The sequence below is a fragment of the Panthera leo genome, chromosome A1 (genome assembly GCF_018350215.1).
Source record: "Panthera leo isolate Ple1 chromosome A1, P.leo_Ple1_pat1.1, whole genome shotgun sequence".
NCBI classification, from domain to species: Eukaryota; Metazoa; Chordata; class Mammalia; order Carnivora; family Felidae; genus Panthera; species Panthera leo.
In genome coordinates this window covers 28906037-28924774 of record NC_056679.1, presented here as the reverse complement: position 1 = coordinate 28924774, position 18738 = coordinate 28906037, and the positions used below count along the sequence as shown (strand labels likewise).

General features: G+C 36.4%; 1 protein-coding gene across 9 annotated transcripts in view; it reads left to right on the top strand.

Moving 5' to 3' along the window:
* Positions 1 to 18738, top strand: part of NAA16 (N-alpha-acetyltransferase 16, NatA auxiliary subunit) — a 64556-nt gene that overhangs the window by 22655 nt on the left and 23163 nt on the right. For all 9 annotated transcript variants that reach the window (XM_042927101.1, XM_042927110.1, XM_042927084.1 and 6 more), the window contains 2 exons: positions 4675 to 4781; positions 17664 to 17736. In XM_042927101.1, coding sequence (XP_042783035.1) covers positions 4675 to 4781; positions 17664 to 17736 — 180 coding nt within the window. The remainder of the gene's footprint in view (positions 1 to 4674; positions 4782 to 17663; positions 17737 to 18738) is intronic.

The window sequence follows — 18738 nt, the reverse complement described above, 5'->3', positions numbered from 1 at the left end:
ACTGTTGTCACGATCTGGTTTCAGAAAGTTTTTGTCCCTCCCAAAAGAAACCTCACTCCCCGCACTCCCTGCGTCAGGCTGCACTCCCCCTGCACTTCCAGCACCAGGCGGCCGCTAATCTACTTCCTGTACCTGTGGAGTTGTCTGTTCTGGACGTTTCATACAAATGGAATCATACCACATGAGGCCTTTGTGTCTGGCTTCTTTTTTTTTAAAATTGGTCTCCATATATAATGTATGTCTTGTGTCACGTTGTGGGTGGGGATATTCTCTTAGTTTGGAGTTTTCAGATGCATCTATGTGCCTCTTAGGAAAGAAGGAAAACTCATTTAACTTTATAGTTATTATTTTAATGTTTATTTATTTATTTATTTTGAGAGGGGGAGAGAGAGAGAATCCTAAGCAGGCTCTTCACTGTCAGCACAGAGTCCCCATAGCGGGGCTTGAACTCACGAACCTTGAGATCATGACCTAAGCCAAAACCAAGAGTTGAACACATAACTGACCGAACCACCCAGGCACCCCTAACTTTAAGATTATTAACAAGATATCTTAGTTCTGTTACTCCTTAATGGAACATGGAACTTCAAATTTACACTGCCTTGAGTTTTTCTCATAGTTAATAAAGTTTGCTAAAAACTCTTAGTACATGACAGGAAATATATTTTTACTGAAAGATAGCTTGGAACCAACTGTTGATTATAAAGTGCAATTTAGCTTTAAGTGGAATTATCTTGGACTCTCTGGGCACTCTGTCTTTGAAAGGCTAAAGGCATCTTTATACAACATAGGGCTCAGTTGAAGGGTCTGATGGCACGGACTTCAAGGTCAACATCACTGTGAGGTTCTAACATCCATGGACTTACAAAGCTCCAGTGAGCATATGTAAAATCACACAGATACCTAATTGTACCTCTGTAGAAGCTAAATACTTCATGTTGTTTTGCCTGTCTAGAAATATTTTTATGTGTAATAAGAAAAGCATCTTGATATTGTCAGAAACAGTAAGATTTTTATTCAAGAAACATGGAACTTGAGAATGCAAGGTGAAAATTTTAAAAAAGAGTTTTCAGTTTTTAGTTAAAAAGGCTTAAAACTGTCAAGTAGTGAACACAGAACTCCTAGGTAGGTTCTCCAACCGTCGAAAATATTAAGCGCTATGAAAATAATGCAGGGATATAGCTACTTTTCAAAAGAACTGGTTTACTTCATCATGTTCTATTAGTCTTCACTGGCCAAGGCAGGGGAGAGAGGGAAGGAGATAATCCAGAGTATTAAACACAAAGTTCTGATCAAATTTTACTCCATTCTTTTTTATTGGATTATTTACTATTGAGATATAATAACATATAACATTATAGAAGTTTAAGGTGTTTAACTCTTGATTTGATACATTTATACATTGTATTATTACCATAGTGGTACCATAGTATGCTAGCTAACACCTTCATCAGGTCATATAATTATTTCTTTTTTATATTGAGAACATTCTCCATTATTTAGAATAAATTCCCAGTGAATCACATACAGTCTGATCTTGCTGATTGTATTATTTTAGCACTGGTTTTTGAGACAGCAGTTTTTATTGAATCTATACTACACATCTGGAGAAGAATTAGCATAGCATCTGTGTAAACAGATAACCTGTTCGGTAAGGGGTAATGCTAAGCAGGCACTTAATGATTGACAGTCTTTTTTTTTTTTTTTTTTTTTTACCCCTAAAGGAAACACTGTGGGGGGTACTAAAGATTATTTAAAAATAATTAGGAAGAAGAGAGATTATTTGCTTTTGTGAAGGGGTTTTTCTTATGCCTAAAGAAAACCTTATGAGCTGAGTCATGGTAAGTAATTTTAGAATATAGTGTGTGACTGAGCATTTGAATAGCTGTCTGTAGGCTTCTTATTTAGATAATGCATTATAGTTCCAGGTAAAATGATTTTTTAAGTGGAAAGTTTTTCCTGTCCTTCCTCTGACCACCTCCTTCTCTAGTGGCTGCATTGTTACCAGTAGGTGGTGTATACTTCCATAAACATATTGTGCATATACAAGCACAACTGTGTGTGTGGGTTTGTGTATAGCTTTCTTTTTTTCTCCCTCTTTTGTACAAAAATGGTAGCATAGATTGCTGTGCACTTGGGTTTTCTTTCCACTGAACTCTGTGTCTGTGCTTTACATCAGCACATGAAGAACTTCCCCATTCTTTCTCACAGCTGCACAGTCTAACAGTTTAACGGGAGAAGGGGCTTTCAAAATTATGGATAATTGAGAATGGACTACATTGTCTTTTAACTTCAATCTGCCAGGATGATCTGAATTGACTGAGAAAGTTGAGGAAGAAGAGGAGTTCAGAATAGCCTCTGACATGAAGATACAATGCTTGGTTTCTCAGTGGATGTCTGCAAATATGGAAAAGATTCTTAACTATAGAAATGCAGTAGCTGTCAGGTTATCAGGGCATGTAATGATAGACAACATTTATTGAATAGTTACTGTGTGCCAGACACTCTTTACTGCTATATACTTATATTCTGGTTTGAGCCATGCAGGAGGGCTCTTGAGGCTGCTAGCATTGTTACCCTCACCTACAGTGGGGAAAGTGAGGATTCTAGTGGACAGGTTGGTTACTTGTCCAAGGTCACACAGAAGTGGAAGAATACACATTTCTCTAAACAGCTGCATCCCACTGGTCCACCACAATATTGTTAACTTAAAAAAAAAAAAAAGTATTTATTTTGAAAGAGAGAGCAAGCACAGGAAGGGAGAGAGAGAGAGAGAGAGGGAGAGAGAGAATCCCTAGCAGACTCTGAGCTGTCAGTGCTGAGCCCAGGGCAGGACTCAAAACTCACGAACCTTAAGATCATCATGACCTGAGCTGAAATCAAGAGTCAGATGCTTAACCAACTGAGCCACCCAGGCGCCCCAGTATTGTTAACTTTTGCCTTATATCAGAGGAAGTGCTGGAAAGATTTGATCTCTAAAACTACTTTTGATTTTTAAAGAAGTAATGATGTCTATTTAACCCAGAATGTACTTTGTGTATGATCTAATAAAAGATTAGAGATTATCTGGAAATGGTTTTTATAGTACATTAACGAATGTTGAACCTGTTTTTATATTTGGTAAACTTTCCCCTTAATAAAATTTAAGTATCTCTTTTAAATTTTTGTAACATCTAATTATATTGAGTATGCATGTTTTGTTCAATACAATCACAACAAACAAAAATAACCGCTTTGGGTTGCTGGTATTTTTTTTGTGAAGTGTTGTGATTCATAATGAAACTTTAAGGGATTGTTTAATAGTTTTACTTTAGGTTAAGCCATTTATGACATATGTATCTTTTTCTTAAAAAAATTTTTTTTAATGTTTATTTTTGAGAGAGAGAGAGAGAGAGAGAGCGAGCTGGGGAAGGGGCAGAGAGAGGGAGACATAGAACCTGAAGCAAGCTTCAGGCTCTGAGCTGTCAGCAAAGAGCCCAATGTGGGGCTCGAACTCACAAGCCGCAAGATCATGAACTGAGCCAAAGTCGGATGCTTAACCCGACTGAGCCACCCAGGCGCCCCTGTAATCTTTTTCTTTTTAATGAGTGGGCAAATCCGTGTTGTTATATAATAACTCTTCCTGTCAAAAAAGTTAAAGCCTTAACTGAGTTAAAGCCTTTGTGTTGTATTTAAAATGAAAAAGTTTCCATTTTTTCCCCTGCTTCCAGAAAGTGATGCCAAGTTTTTTTTGGAAGGGTTTAATAATGATAGAATTATTTACTTCTAATGTTAAAATGCTCTGGGGCTCAGTCTAATGTCTAACATATGTTTATTTTATGTATTATTCATCGTACCCACTGGAATGTTAAGTTCCAAGAGGGCAGAATTTAATTCATTTATTTATTTTGAGAGAGAGAAAGAGAGCATGAGCGGGGGAGGGGGAGAGAGAGGGAGAGAGAGAATCCCAAGCAGGCTCTGCGTTGACAGCGTGACTTGATCTCATGAAGTGTGAGATTGTGACCTGAACGGAGATCAAGAGTTGGACACTTAACCGACTGAGCCACTCAGGCGCCCCAGAATTTGTTTTTAATTGTTTTAGTCACCGCTATATCCCTAATACCTAGAACAGTGCCTGGCACATAGTGGGTGCTTGAAAGATGATTGTGGAATGAATGTTGAGGTAAATCACTAATTGGTTTGGAAAACATTTTCAAATACTACTTTAGTGTTTAAAAATATATTTTGGCTGTCAATTAAATATGCTGCTGGTTACAGTAGGATCTCTTTATAGTCTTCAGCGTGCCTTATGAGGTATCTGCAGATGAGGACGAGTCTGTGCTAGTCAGTGAGGTTAGGAAAGAGACTTGCTATGGGGACTGTATTCAGAATGGATAGTGAGTAACTTTTTCTACTACTTAAAGCTGCACAGTTATTTGGTGTACTTATCTTTTGAAGTGTTCCTTGAAGATATTTTAACCTAGATCTAGGGAAAAGGATAGTTGCCAACTAAGATATTTAGTGTTATCCTTTTGGGTGGTAACAGTCAAGCAATAAATGCTGACAGACTTTTGGGTTTAAAAATAGGATGGGGGGGGGGATCATTGTTTTTGAGGGAGGTTTATTTTTATTTGTAAAATCACTGAGAACTGTTTGCATCAATTGAAATATAACAAAGTGCACTTTTGTTTCTAGGTGAAAAATTTAGAGAACTAATGGATAAGTTCCTGAGGATTAACTTCAGTAAAGGCTGCCCACCCTTGTTCACTACTTTGAAATCTTTATATTACAATACAGAAAAGGTAAAATTTGGTCTTTACTCAGTTTTGCTGTAATCTTTTTACTAACTTATTATAGAAACATTTCCATGTGAATAATATGCTATGATTTAATAATTTTTTTCTATTCTGTTAATAGAGCAACTATTCACCTTAGTTTAATAATAGTTGAGCTGAAATTATATGTGTGTAGTATGCTTTATTTGACTGTAATGGCACTGCTGTTGAGTTTTTGGTAAATAGTGGTTGATTCATGTGAAAACATGGAGCAGTGCCTACCAATAATTTCTGTAGGTTATTTAAGGTAGCATTTGCCAAAATTCGCCACTTACTCTTTCGGATAAGGGTGACAGAGAAGAAAGGGGAGGTGAGATGTCAGAAATGGTAAAGAGCTTACATGTGTGAATTCGAATACAGATTTTCCCTGCTGTCTGAAAGTAGAGCGTTCCTGTGAAACCTCTCAAGCTGAAATGGTGTAAAGTGAAGCACAATTAGCATTAGTTTGTATTAAAAATTCTTGAACATTCCCAGACCCCAAAAATAACCTCTCCGACTTTTCTGATCTCTTAGGATGCATCTTGCTAATGGATGCACAAAATAAATCGAGATAAAGCACAGATGCTCACAGACACAGTTCAAATCTATGGTGGCCTGATGCTGAGTGTCCTTCCTGGAGGAAGGAACTTGATGGTGTCCCTCTCCTTGCCGAGAGTGTGCGATGCCTCTGTGAGGGCTCCCTGCAAAACCAATGCTGAGCGCTGTTTTCACTTTTTGCCTTTTTCCGTGAAAGCGAAGGCACCACTGTAGGTCTTTGGTAAAAGTGAAAGTGGTGTAATACAAACTTTCACAAAACCAGAGGGCTACCTGTACTGCTTTTGTAATAACATCTTGCAGAAGCTGCTAAATATAGTGGTCATTAAAGAATTTGTTCCTCTTGGACTATCACTAAGCTTTCATTGGCTTTGTCCATTTTCACATGGGGCACAGACTTTTCGTTTTTTAAAATCCCTCCAGGGGCGCCTGGGTGGCGCAGTCGGTTAAGCGTCCGACTTCAGCCAGGTCACGATCTCGCGGTCCGTGAGTTCGAGCCCCGCGTCAGGCTCTGGGCTGATGGCTCGGAGCCTGGAGCCTGTTTCCGATTCTGTGTCTCCCTCTCTCTCTGCCCCTCCCCCGTTCATGCTCTGTCTCTCTCTGTCCCAAAAATAAATAAAAAAACGTTGGAAAAAAAAAAAATTTAAAATCCCTCCAATATAGATCCAAAATTATCATCATAAGGGTGTAAAGCATTTGTTGGTATTTTATAAAGCATGGGAATTGCATTTTTAAAGAAGGCACTGAAAATGTATTGATTTATATAGGAACCTTTGACATCTCTTTAGTGTTATTTTCTAAGCATGGAATAGGCGTGTTTACCAAGTACTTTTTTTTCCTTTATAAAAATTTTTTTTAATGTTAATTTATTTTTTGAGAGAGAGAGAGAGAGAGACCAAGTGCTTTTGAGAATTGAATCAAACCTCAGAAAACTGAGGTTGTCAGAACTTAGTATAGTAAAAAATGTACAAGTCTGGGACGTGCTTTTCAAATAATTTTGGCCACATAGATTTGTGACGTCTCATAAGGGTGTTCGAAAATTCATTTATAACTGGTAGTCTTGCTTTTAGCTAAAGATTGCATTTTAACTCTGGAGGAAGTATTAAAAAGCGGTGAAGGCTGATAAAGTTATGGCTTCATAAACTTCCAGATCTTAAAGAATGATCCATGTTAGGTAGCATGAAAATAAAATCATCTTTTGAAGTCAGCCCAGGATATAGCACAACTATAGAAAAGTATTTTAAAAACATCTGCAGCATTTTAAAACATGAATATATAATTTAGGGACACGAAGAGCATTTTTTTTGTGTAATTCCTGTCAAGGTTTTTTTCCCCATGAATTTATTTGTGGTATTTGTAGGTAGCTGTAATAATTTTGACCTGAAAGTTTGTCTAGCAAGTGCACAAGCATTTTATATGTTGCTGTATGGTTTTCATTATCTTCCTTTTTGATGACTACATATCAGAGCCATTCCTCTATTGTTGAACTTTGGGTTTCCAAACTTTCACTGTTAAAATCAAGCAAACATTATAAATATCTTTGTACCCATAGCTTTACTCAGGATTATTTCCTTCTCACAAATTCTCAAATTAATTGGTAAAAGGTATGTGCATTCTGTGGTTCTCAGTTAATAATGGTACTTTGGTTTATATGAGGTTGTAAACACCAATTTGTATTGTCACTAGTGGTGTATGTGTGTGCAAGGTTCCCTGTACCCTCACCAGCATTAGGTATTCTAGTATTTTCCCTTTTTGTATTTTCCCTTTTTGTATTTTCTTTTCCATGGACAGATGTATTTTTTTTAACATAGAAACAGTTTGGAAGGTCCTCTTCCTCTAGAGCAGTATTTCTCAAGGTGCAATGAGGGAGGGAATTTTGTCCCCCCAAGGGACATTTTGCAATGTCTGGGGGTATTTTTGTCACTGTTGGGAAGTATGCTATGGAGATCTAATGGGTAGCAGCCAGGGATCAACAGGACAGCTCCCCACAATGAAGTATTCTGTTATTGACCTGTTGGGCTAGATAATTTGTTATAAGGGGCTGTCCTTTGCATTATAGGATATTTAGCAGTGTCCTGGGCCTCTGCCAACTAGATACCAGTTGCTTCCCCCCCAGTATTTTTGTTATTGTTAACAGCTTTATTGAGATATAAATCACATATCATAAAATTTACCTACTTGAAGTGTACAATTCAGTGATTTTTAATATATTCAGAGTTTTGCAACCATTACCATTGTAATTTTAGAAAATTTTCATTACCCCAAAAAGAAATCCTTTCCCCACCCGCGCAACATTAGGCAACCACTGGTCTACTTTCTTTCCGAGGATTTGCCTATTCTGGGCATTGCACACAAATGGAATCATACAGTTTGTGACCTTTTGTTCTGTAGTGTGTTTTACTTAGCATAATGTTTTCATCCATGTGGTAGCGTGGATGACTGCTTCATTCCCTGTATCACCAAATAACATCCCATTGTATGGCTGTGCCACATTTTAGCAGTTGAGGGACACTTTGGTTGTTTCTGCCTTTTAGTTATTATGACTAATGCTGCTGTGAACACTTGTGTGCCAGTTTTCCATATACATTTTAATTTCTCTTGGGCATGTATACCCAGGAATGGAATTGCTGGTTCGAATGGCAAGTCTGTGTTTAAACTTTAAAAAGACTGCCAGATTGTTTTCCAAAGTGACTGTACCTTTTTATATTCTCACAAGCAGTGTATGAGGATTCTGATTCCTATATATCCTCACCAATAATCCACTTGCTATTATTTGGCATTTGATTATAGCCAGCCTAGTGGGTGTGAAGTGCTGTCTCATGGTTTCAGTTTGCAATTCCCCGATGACTGATGATGTTGAGTGTCTTTTCATGTGCTTATTTGCCATTTGTAAATCTTCTTTGGAGAAAGTCCATTCAGACTCTTTGAGTTGTCTTTTTATTCTTGAGTTGGAAGAGTTCTTTGTATATTCTAGATACATGTCCCTTATCAGATATGTGATTTGGAAATACGTTCTACCATTCTGTGGGTTATCTTTTCACTTTCTTTAAAGTGTCCTTTGATGACAAAAGTTTTTAAAGTCCATTTTATGGTTTTTTCCTTTTACTGCTTGAGCTTTTGTGTCATATCTAAGAAACCATTTCAAATCTAGCATAATGAAGATTTATACATATTTAATAAGAGTTTTATATTTTTAGTTCTTATACTGAGGTCTTTGATACATTTTGAGTTCATTTTTATATATGATGTGAGGCAGGAATCCAGCTTTTGCATGTGACTATCCAGTTTCCCAGAACCATTTGTTGAAGAGACTGTTCTTTACCCAGTGAAAGGTCTTGCCAGTTTTGTTGAAAATAAATGGACCATAAAGAAGGTTCATCTTTGGACTCACTGATCTATATATTTGTCCTTATGCTATAGTACCACACTGTCTTGATTACTGTAGCTTTGGGGTAAGTTGAAATTAGGAAGTGTGAATCTTTTAGCTTGTTCTTTTTTCAAGATTCTTTTGACCATTCAGGATTGCTTTTTTTTCAATTTGAATTTTAGAATTAGCCTTTCAGTTTCTGCAAGAAGCCAGCTGGAATTTTACAGGCATTGCTTTGTATCTGTAGATCACTTTATTTTAACAATACTAAGTTTTTCAGTCTATGAACTTTGGATGTCTTTGCATCTAGACATATCTTCTTTAATTTCTTTCAACGGTATTTTGTAGGTTTTAGCATACATCTTGTACATCTTTTGTGAAATTTACTAAGTACTTTATTCCTTTTAATACTATTCTAGTGGAATTATTTTCTTAATTTTATTTTCATTTTGTTATTGCTAGTGTATAAAATACAGTTGGTTTTTGTATATTGATTCTGTGGCCTTGCTGAACTTATTTGTTTATTATTTATTGTTGATAGTTGGTGTAATGGATTTCTTAGGATTTTCCAGATTTTTCTAAATTTGCAGATTTTCTAACATTGGTATTGTTATTAATTTGCAAATTATTTGCAAATTTTCTGATTTGCAGATCATGTCATCTGCAAATAGAAAGTTTTATTTCTTCATTTCCTTTTTGTATCCTTTTAATTTCATTTTCTTCACTAATTGCCCTGACTAGAATCTCCAGTACAATGTTGAAGAAAAGTGATTAGAGTGGATATCTTTGTCTTGTTCCTGATCTTAGGAGAAAGCATCTAGTCTTTGTCCATTAAGTATTGGGTTAACCATGAATTTTTTATATATGCCCTTTGTGATGTTGAGGAAGTTCCCTTCCATTCCTAGGACACTGAGCATTTTTAAGGTGAACATGTGTTGGATTTTGTCAAATGTTTCTTCTGTGTCTATTGAGATAATTATGTGTTTTTTTTTTTTAAATACTCTTGCTATGATGTATTACATGAATTAATTTTCAGATGTTAAAGCAACCTTGCATTGCTGGGATAAAACCCACTTGGTCATGGTGTAGAATTCTTTTTATATATTGCTGGGTTCAGTTTGCTAACATTTTATTGAGGATTTTTGTTTGTCTCTTCCTACTGGTCTGTAGTTTTCTTGTGAGGTTTTTGTCTGGTTTTGGTGTCAGGGTAGTAAAGGCCTTATAAGGAGTTGAGAAGTGTTTCCTCCTCTTCTTCTCCTCTTTTTTTTTTTTTTTTTTTTTTAAGTTTGTAAAACATTGGTATTGTTATTAAATATTTGGTGGAATTTACCAGTGAAGCCATCTGGACCTGGGTTTTTCTTTGTGGGCAGTTTTTGATTACCTATTAGAACTCTTTACTTGTTATTGGTTTATTTATATTTTCTATTTCTTCTTGACATGGTTTCTGAAATTTGTGTCTCTAGAAATTTGTCCATTTCTTCTAAGTTATCCCGTATTGGCATACAGTTGTTCATTGTATTCCTTTATAATCATGTTATTTCTGTAAAGTCACTAGTAATGTCTCCTCTTTCATTTTTAATTTTAATAATTCAAATTTTTTTTTTCTTTTCTTGGTCAATCCACCACAGGTTTGCCAATTTTGTTGATCTTTTCAGAGAGCCAAGTTTGGGGTTTGTTGACTACTCCCCACCCCCATTTCATTAATTTTCACTCTGATCTTTTTTATTTATTTACTTCCGTTTAAGTTTATTTTGCTTGCCTTTTTCCAGTGTCTTTTTTCTAACATGTTCTTAGTGTTCTATACTTTCGTCTTTTTTTTTAAATTTTTTAATTAATTTATTCTTGAGAGAGACAGAGAGAGCACGAGTGGGGGAGGGGCAGAGAGAGAGGGAGACACAGAAGCCGAAGCAGCCAGTAGTTTTGAGACACTCTGATCAACAGTTAATGATAATTGTAATTATGTGCATGAATTCGTTTTTTGTTTGTTTAAAGAGAGTTTTAAGTTTGGGGAGAGGAAAATAAAAGCAAGTGTTTTTCCTACCTAGGAAGGCGTCACAGTATAGTATAATGTCTGCTGACATTCATTTATTAATCTCCCTCGTGATTTTTGCCAAATTTAGGTAATACCAATAGTGTTATTTACTTCATATTTTCACTAAATTTGGTTACTTTTTTGTTTTTGTAAAAATCATGGGCTTGTGCTAATATATTTTTTATAAAACACTTAAAAATAAAACTTAAACGTGTGTTTTCATTAAATGATAAATTTGTAGTTATCTTTTTTTTTTAGGTTTATTTATTTATTTTTGAGAGAGAGAGACAGAGACAGAGACAGAGAGCAAGTGGGGGGAGGGGCAGAGAGAGAGGGAGAGAGAATCCCAAGCAGGCTCTGCACTGTCAGCACAGAGCCCGATGTGGGGCTCAAACTCACAAACTATGAGATCATGACCTGAGCCAAAACCAAGAGTTGGATGCTTAACCGACTGAGCCACCCAGGCACCCCAAATAACATTTGTAAAGTGCTTGTTGATTCAGAGATGTTCCAGAACTATCATTCTGTTACCACTCCATCCCTTACGCCTCATCTCTGCAGGAAATTACTTAATTTTGTTTTGATGTCATAGTTCTTGGACAACTTATCTCTGTGACTAACTCCTTCAAAACCAAAATTGTCACTACAATTACACATTTATTGGAAATTAATCTAGCAGTTTTGGTCCTTGTTGATAAACTACTGTGCTTAGTTTTTTAATTTGGGTAAAAACCAAAAAGTTTCAGTAGCTTTTGTGTTGCAATAACATTTTAACCATGTGATTTATATCTATATGCGAAAAACCTGTATTGCGTAAAATCGTGTATCGGATATGGTGTTTTAGAACTTTGTCCTTAAGTGAGGTTAATAAAATTCTTTTGCACATAAGAAAAGTGAGTCAAGGGCCATACTTTAGGAAATTATAGTAGTCACAGTATTTGCTCAGGTTAGATTTTATTAGCAAAATCAAGCTGCTTCAATCCTGATCAGATATTTAAATCAAGAGAAGGTGGTTAAACTTGGAAATTTTTTCGGTTCATAAAAATTTTGGCTTTATAATTTAAGATGTCCATTTTAAGGATTTTAAATTTTTATTGTGATCTTAGATATCTAACTCAAGTGGATTAGATTTCTTGATTTCAAACGTGTATTTATTTTAAGAGACAGAGCCCGTGAGCAGGGAGGTGGGATAGAGAGAGCGGAGAGAGAGAATCCCAAACATGGAGCTCCAGCCTGGAGCCTGATGTGGGGCTTGATCTCACAAACTGTGAGATCTGACCTGAGTCGAGATCAGGAGTTGGATGCTTACCCAACTGAGCCACCCAAGTGCCCCAGTATTTCTTTTCTTTTTTTTTAATTTTCTTTTTTTAGTGTTTATTTTTGAGAGAGAGTGAGAGACCGAGCACCAGTGGGGCAGGGGCAGAGAGAGAGGGAGACACAGAATCCAAAGCAGGCACAAGGCCCTGAGCTATCAGCACAGAGCCCGACATGGTGCTCGAACTCACCAACCGTGAGATCATGACCTGAGCTGAAGTCAGACACTCAACCAACTGAGCCACCCAGGTGCCCCTGGATTTCTTGATTTTAATGTTTATTTATTTTTGAGAGAGACAGAGCACGAATGCGGTAGGCACAGAGAGAGAGGGAGACACAGAATCCAAAACAGGCCACCGGGCTCTGAGCTGTCAGCACAGAGCCCGATGTGGGACTTGAACCCACAAACTGTAAGATCATGACCTGAGCCGGAGTCAGACGCTTAACCATCTGAGCCACCCAGATGCCCCGTCTTGATTTTAAATGACCGTGGTAAAATACTATTTTCAAGAAAAAGAGCCATTACATATTGAGTTTTATGTGAAAGGAGTTGAGTATATTTTCTCATCGAGATATAAATGGTAAGTAAACTTGAAATAAAATGGATCCTTCTATCTGAATAAAATTCCTTAGACTACCTTTCATAGACAAATTTGGAAAATTGAATTGTTCACTTAATTACTAACTTGATGATTATAATACGCATTTTTTGGATTGAACAAACATGACTAATGAACTAGGATTGCTCGTGTTAGCCACACTTTTTTAAAATTTAATTTATTTAGGAGATTTAATGTGGACTTTCTATTATCTTGATTTTTTTTCTTTAATCACATTTATTGTGAAGTCCTGAAGCTGGAGATCTGTTTCATTCAGTAGTTCTTATACTCCTTTATTAAGAATTATATGTAATTTTAGTATGTGTTTTGTTATACTTTTTAAATTATTAAAACAAATGTTTCACTCTAAAAATTCAAAAATACACCTTTACCTAAAACCTGCTCTAGCTGCAGTTTTTGCAAATACCAGTAGATGGCATTGTAAGTTCATGAAAAAATACTTGCCTCCATAAATTCAACAACTTGAATACTGAATTCTAAGCCTGGAAAGTTATAAAATTACAGATATTCTAAGTGAGATTGATGGGGCAGTTTTGGTCATGGTGGGTTAAAAATGTCTATTACCTTTCATTTTGTCTTATAATAATAGGTGGTTATTTTGTTTGTCTTTGCTTTTGTTTTAGTAACTTTTTTTTATCAGTTCACAAGAATTAACAAAGCAGCTTGCTAAAAATAGATTGTGCCGCTCAGAGTTTCTGATTCAGTAAATCTGGGGTTTGGTACCAAAATTTGCATCTCTTAACAAATTACCAGGTGATGCTGATGCTAACATTAATGATGCACATGATCTCAGGACCACACTTTAAGAACCACGTGTTTGTTTGTTTATTGTAGTAAAACAAAGTTTACCATCTCAATCATTTTTAAGTGTACAGTTCTTTGGTATTGAATACATTCACGTTGTTGTGCAACCATCATCACCATGCATCCCCAGAACTCTTTTCATCTTCTAGAACTCTGTACTCTAATTTAAATAATAACTTCCCATGTCCTCTTTCTCTCAGCACCTGGCAACCACCATTATATTTTCTGTTGCTATGATTTTTATAAGTCTAAGTACCTCATATAAGTGGAATCCTAGCATTTGTCTTTTTGTGACTGGCATATTTCACATAGCATAGCGTGCTCTGGTCCGGATTCATCTATGTTGTAGCATATTGTAGAATTGCCTTCCTTTTTAAGGCTGAATAATATTTCATTGTATGTATGTACCACATTTTGTTTATCCCTTCATCTGTCCATGGACATTTAGGCTGCTTTCACATTTTGGCTGTTGTGAATAATGCTGCTATGAACATGGGTGTACAAATATCTCTTCAAGACCCTGCTTTAACTTCTTTTGGGTATATATCCAGAAGTGGAATTGCTGGATCACTTGGTGATTCTGTTTATAATTTTTTTGAGGAACTAACCGTACTGCTTTCCATTTTATTTATTTATTTATTTTTAATATGTATTTTTGAGAGAGAGAGAAGAGAGACAGAGCTTGAGCAGGGAGGGGCAGAGAGAGGGAGTAAAGCCAGTAAGGCCACTGAGTCTAGAGCTTTTCTTTGTTGGTAGATTTTTAATTGCTGACTCAGTTTCTTTCTTAGTTGTATACCTATTTATATTTTAAAGACTATTTTTATTTTTTTAAGTTTACTTATTTACTTTGAGAGAGAGACAGAGAGAGAGACAGAGCACACACATGAGTGGAGGAGAAGCAGAGAGAGGGCAAGAGAGACTCCCAAGCAGGCTCTGTGCTGTCAGCACACAGCCTCACATGGGGCTTGATCTCACAAACCGTGAGATCATGACCTGAGCTGAGATCAAGAGTCGGATGCTTAAACAACTGAACCACCCAGACACTCCAAGTACTACTCTTTTTAAACAATCTTCATTTAAAAGCCTTATTAATACAAAACAGCACGATTATTGTGTTTCAAAAGAATGTACCTGTATTCTGTTACCCTAAACCATTTGGTCACATTTTTGCTGAGTATGTATCTATACATACATTTTTTAGTGAAGTCATAATGTGTGTAAATTCTTTTCATGTTCTCTTTTTTTTTGTTGCTTACATATTTTTCCCCACTATGAATGTATAGTTTCACCTATTTCCCTGTTGCCTTCTATCTTAGGGAATTATGCCATATGATGCTATCTCATGTAGAAAAGTGTTTTAATTTGGTCTTTTTTTTTTTTTTTTTTTTTTTTTTACTGATGCCAGTGGGATGGTCCATGACTTCATGGATACTATACCCTGTGACTCTGTGGGATGGGGTTCTAATTTGGATTCAGAATTAATATGATTAAAACATACTATCTTATGTTACATTGAATGTGTGAAGAGATTTCTTTTGTAGCCATACATATCAAAATCTGTTTAGGAATTTTTGATACATGGTCTGCTCTCCAGTGGCACTAGAAATATAGTGAATTTTGGTTAGTTTATAAAGAGGTCTAGGGAAAGAAAAGGAATATAATTGTCTTTCTGAAAATAAAAATGTCTAAAGTTTCAATTTTTATGAAATAGTAAGATTTCAGATCTTATTTTAATAGTAGGTAGATCAATGAATTTGGGTAGGAAAACCGCTAATCGTTTTAAGTAGAGATTCTCACTTTTTGCCTACCAAGGCTGCTAACAGTCATGTGAAATTTCACTAAGCCTTTTTCATTTTTTTTGTAGATATGCTAAGGATTCATCAATGGATGCAGTCACTTGCTAATTTTATATTTTCACATTTTTAGATTGTCCTAGATGTTTACAAACTTGAAAAAAGAGATCATGGTTTATTTACTAACATAAGAGACTTACTAACAACATTTGATGTTAGAGATCATAATACATACAGGGCCCTGAAAGTAGGTAGTTAGGACTTCCCAGAGAGACTGATTGGCTGGCTTGTCCCTCTGAAACACACCCTACCCCCACTCCCAGATCAGACAGAACAGAACTTCTTTCAATTTCAAGAACTTATTAATAACATTCTTTGGGGGGGGGGGGGGCGCCTGGATGGCTTAGTCAGTTAAGCATCTGACTTCAGCTCAGGTCATGACCTCACAGCTCGTGAGTTCGAGTCCCACGTCAGGCTCTGTGCTGACAGCTCAGAGCCTGGAGCCTGCTTCCAATTCTGTGTGTGTCTCTCTCTGTCCCTCCTCACTCCTGCTCTGTCTCTCTGTCTCTGTCTCTCTCTCAAAAATAAATATTAAAATTAAAAAAAAAAATAACATTCTTTGGGCACTCAATTTGGAAATGTGTATTTGTAGATATGTGCCTTAATGCCACATCAGAGTGTACTAAGCTTGTCCCTCCTAAACCTTCTCTTACTTTTTTTCTCTCTTGTATATTTTCCCCTTCCTGTTGTCCCTCGTGTGTGTGTGTGTGTGTGTGTGTGTGTGTGTGTTTAAAGCTTACCCCCTCTCTAATTTTGATGCATTTAGTATGTTTTCCATGCTCTGGCTGATTTAATATGCACCATTTGGTGTTTTGAGCACTAAAACTGATTGGGGAAAGTTTCTTGCCCTGTTATTATTAGTCTCTAGTCTTAATGCACCCCCTGTGAATCTGAGAGAATTGCCATTTAGTTATAAATGTGCCACGTCCCATCCACTGATTGATACAGCAAGTAGTCAGAAGCTAAATTCTGGAGCCTTATTACTTGGGTTAAATTTTGGCTCCACTGTTGTATACTTTCAGCTTATTTTTATTTTCCTTTTGCCTATAAGTTCAAGTTAATAATAGTATATACTATCATAGGGTTGTTTGGAGGACAAGTGAGTTAATATAAGTAAAGTACCTAAAACAGTGCCATGTAGGGTTGACTGTAATTATTACTTACAATTTTTTTTAATGTTTATTTTTGAGAGACAGAGAAACAGAACATGAGCGGGGGGAGGGGCAGAGAGAAAGGGAGACAGAATCTGAAGCAGGGTCCAGGCTCTGAGCTGTCAGCAGTGAGCCCAATGCAGTGCTCGAACTCATGAGCTATGAGATCATGACCTGAGCTGAAGTTGGACGCTCAACCAACTGAGCCACCCAGGCACCCCTATAATTATTACTTTAATACATGTAAAGTGCTTTTGACAGTTCGTGGCTTCTTATTGTTGTTCCCTTGTCTGGTATGTTCCCTTTGTCTGGTGGTATTAGCAGCATCCGATGTTTTAAAACTAGAAAACTTAAAAAATTATCACAATTAAAATAATACCATATTTGTCAGATACTATTAAGCGTTTTAATGGATTCCCTTCACTTTTAAATCATTACTTTTTTTGAACTTCACAAGTAAGATAGTTATATTTTTCCAACTTATTCTGAACAGTTAACATCAATAGGCATTTAAAATCAGTTATATATATAAGCTGTTTTTTTTTCCTTTTGCCACTTCTAATTCATGTCACTTTTAGTTTGCCTCTTTCAGGGCATAGCACATTAACAGTGTGGTTTCTAGTATTTCAGTCCTACTTGAGGGGAGTGTTGAAATGTAACTCTTTCTTAAAATGATCACTAAAAATTAAGGGGGTTTAAACATCTGCTTAGGAGTTTACTTCACCTTTTCCATCAACTCACTGTGTCATTTGGGTCACTGCACTTGAATTTTTTGTTATGAGTGGCTTTAGAAAATCTGAATATGTAATGGTTTACAACTTCACAATATAACCATGAGAAGCAAAAGGCAAACTGTTGGAAAAAAAAAAAAAAGGTTTTGTAGTAATTAGTTATGATTTGTCCTTTGAAAACTCAAAGCTACTTACTGAGATGGGAGATTGAGGACTGAGATGCTGTTTTACTATTAATAAAGAGCAGTATATTTTCTGTGTTTTTCTTGCTTTCCCCTCACACGATGGGGCGGGAGGGGGAGAGGGGAAATAGATATACTAATAGTTAATTTATAGTCCTGAAATAACCTTCACATTGTTTCCAAATTTAATATACTGCACAGTAAATATAAATAACCTTCAATAAAATATTTTTAAAATTTAAAACTATGTTTCTTTAACAGATTTCTATAATCCAGGAGCTTGTTACGAATTATGAAGCCTCTCTTAAAACGTGTGACTTTTTTAGCCCTTATGGTAAGTTTAAATTAGATTAAACTGGAATTTGAATACTCATTTCAATCCATTTTTAATCACTTAAAGTAAAACTAACATATTTTATGTATGTGTTACACATACCTATTTACTAAATAGTTGTTTTTGAATTAATAATGAAAAGGGCACTTTTATTTATTTATTGTTTTGAGAAAGAGAGAGTACACAAGTTGGGGAGAGAGGCAGAGGGGAGGGGAGAGGGAGAGAGAGAGAAGGAGGCAGGGAGAGGGAGAGAAAGAGAGAGGGAAGCAGGGAGAGGGAGAGAGGGAGAATCTTAAGCAGGCTCCATGTTCAGGAAGGAGCCTGAGGCAGGGCTTGATCCCACAAACCTGCGATCATGACCTAAGCTGAAATCAAGAGACGCTCAACCAACTGAGCCATCCCAGTGCCCCTTGAGAAGATCACTTTCAATCTTACTTAAGTTTTCCACAATCTTGTGAGGTGGGAGCTAACTCTGTTTTAACATGAGTAAGCGCTTGAGAGGTTGAGTGGCTTGTTTAAGGTCATATAGTTAGTTTACACTGAAACCTATTTTTCCCAAATTCCTACTTCTCTGTTCTTTCTACTAGTTCATTACTTTGAATTCTGTATGATTTAGGAGCACCCGGGTGGCTCAGTCAGTTAAGCATTCAACTTCAGCTCAGGTCATGATTTCCCATTTCGTGAGTTTGAGTCCCACGTTGGGCTCTGTGCTGATAGCTCAGAGCCTGCAGCCTGCTTCGGATTCTGTCTCCCTTTCTCTCTGCTCCCCCTGCCCCCACCCCGCTTATGCTCTGTTTCTCTCCAAAAGTAAATAAACATTAAAAAAATTTTTTTAAAAATTCTGAATGATTTGGTTCTTTCTCTCTTTGTAGGGACATGTGTAATTCAAGGCATCTTAGTTTAGAAAACACTCTAGAATGCTTTCAGTCATGCAGATGGTAACTTTAGTCTGAGTTCTTCGTGTATCTTTTACATGTTATTGCTCTTTTGTTTTTGTTTGAA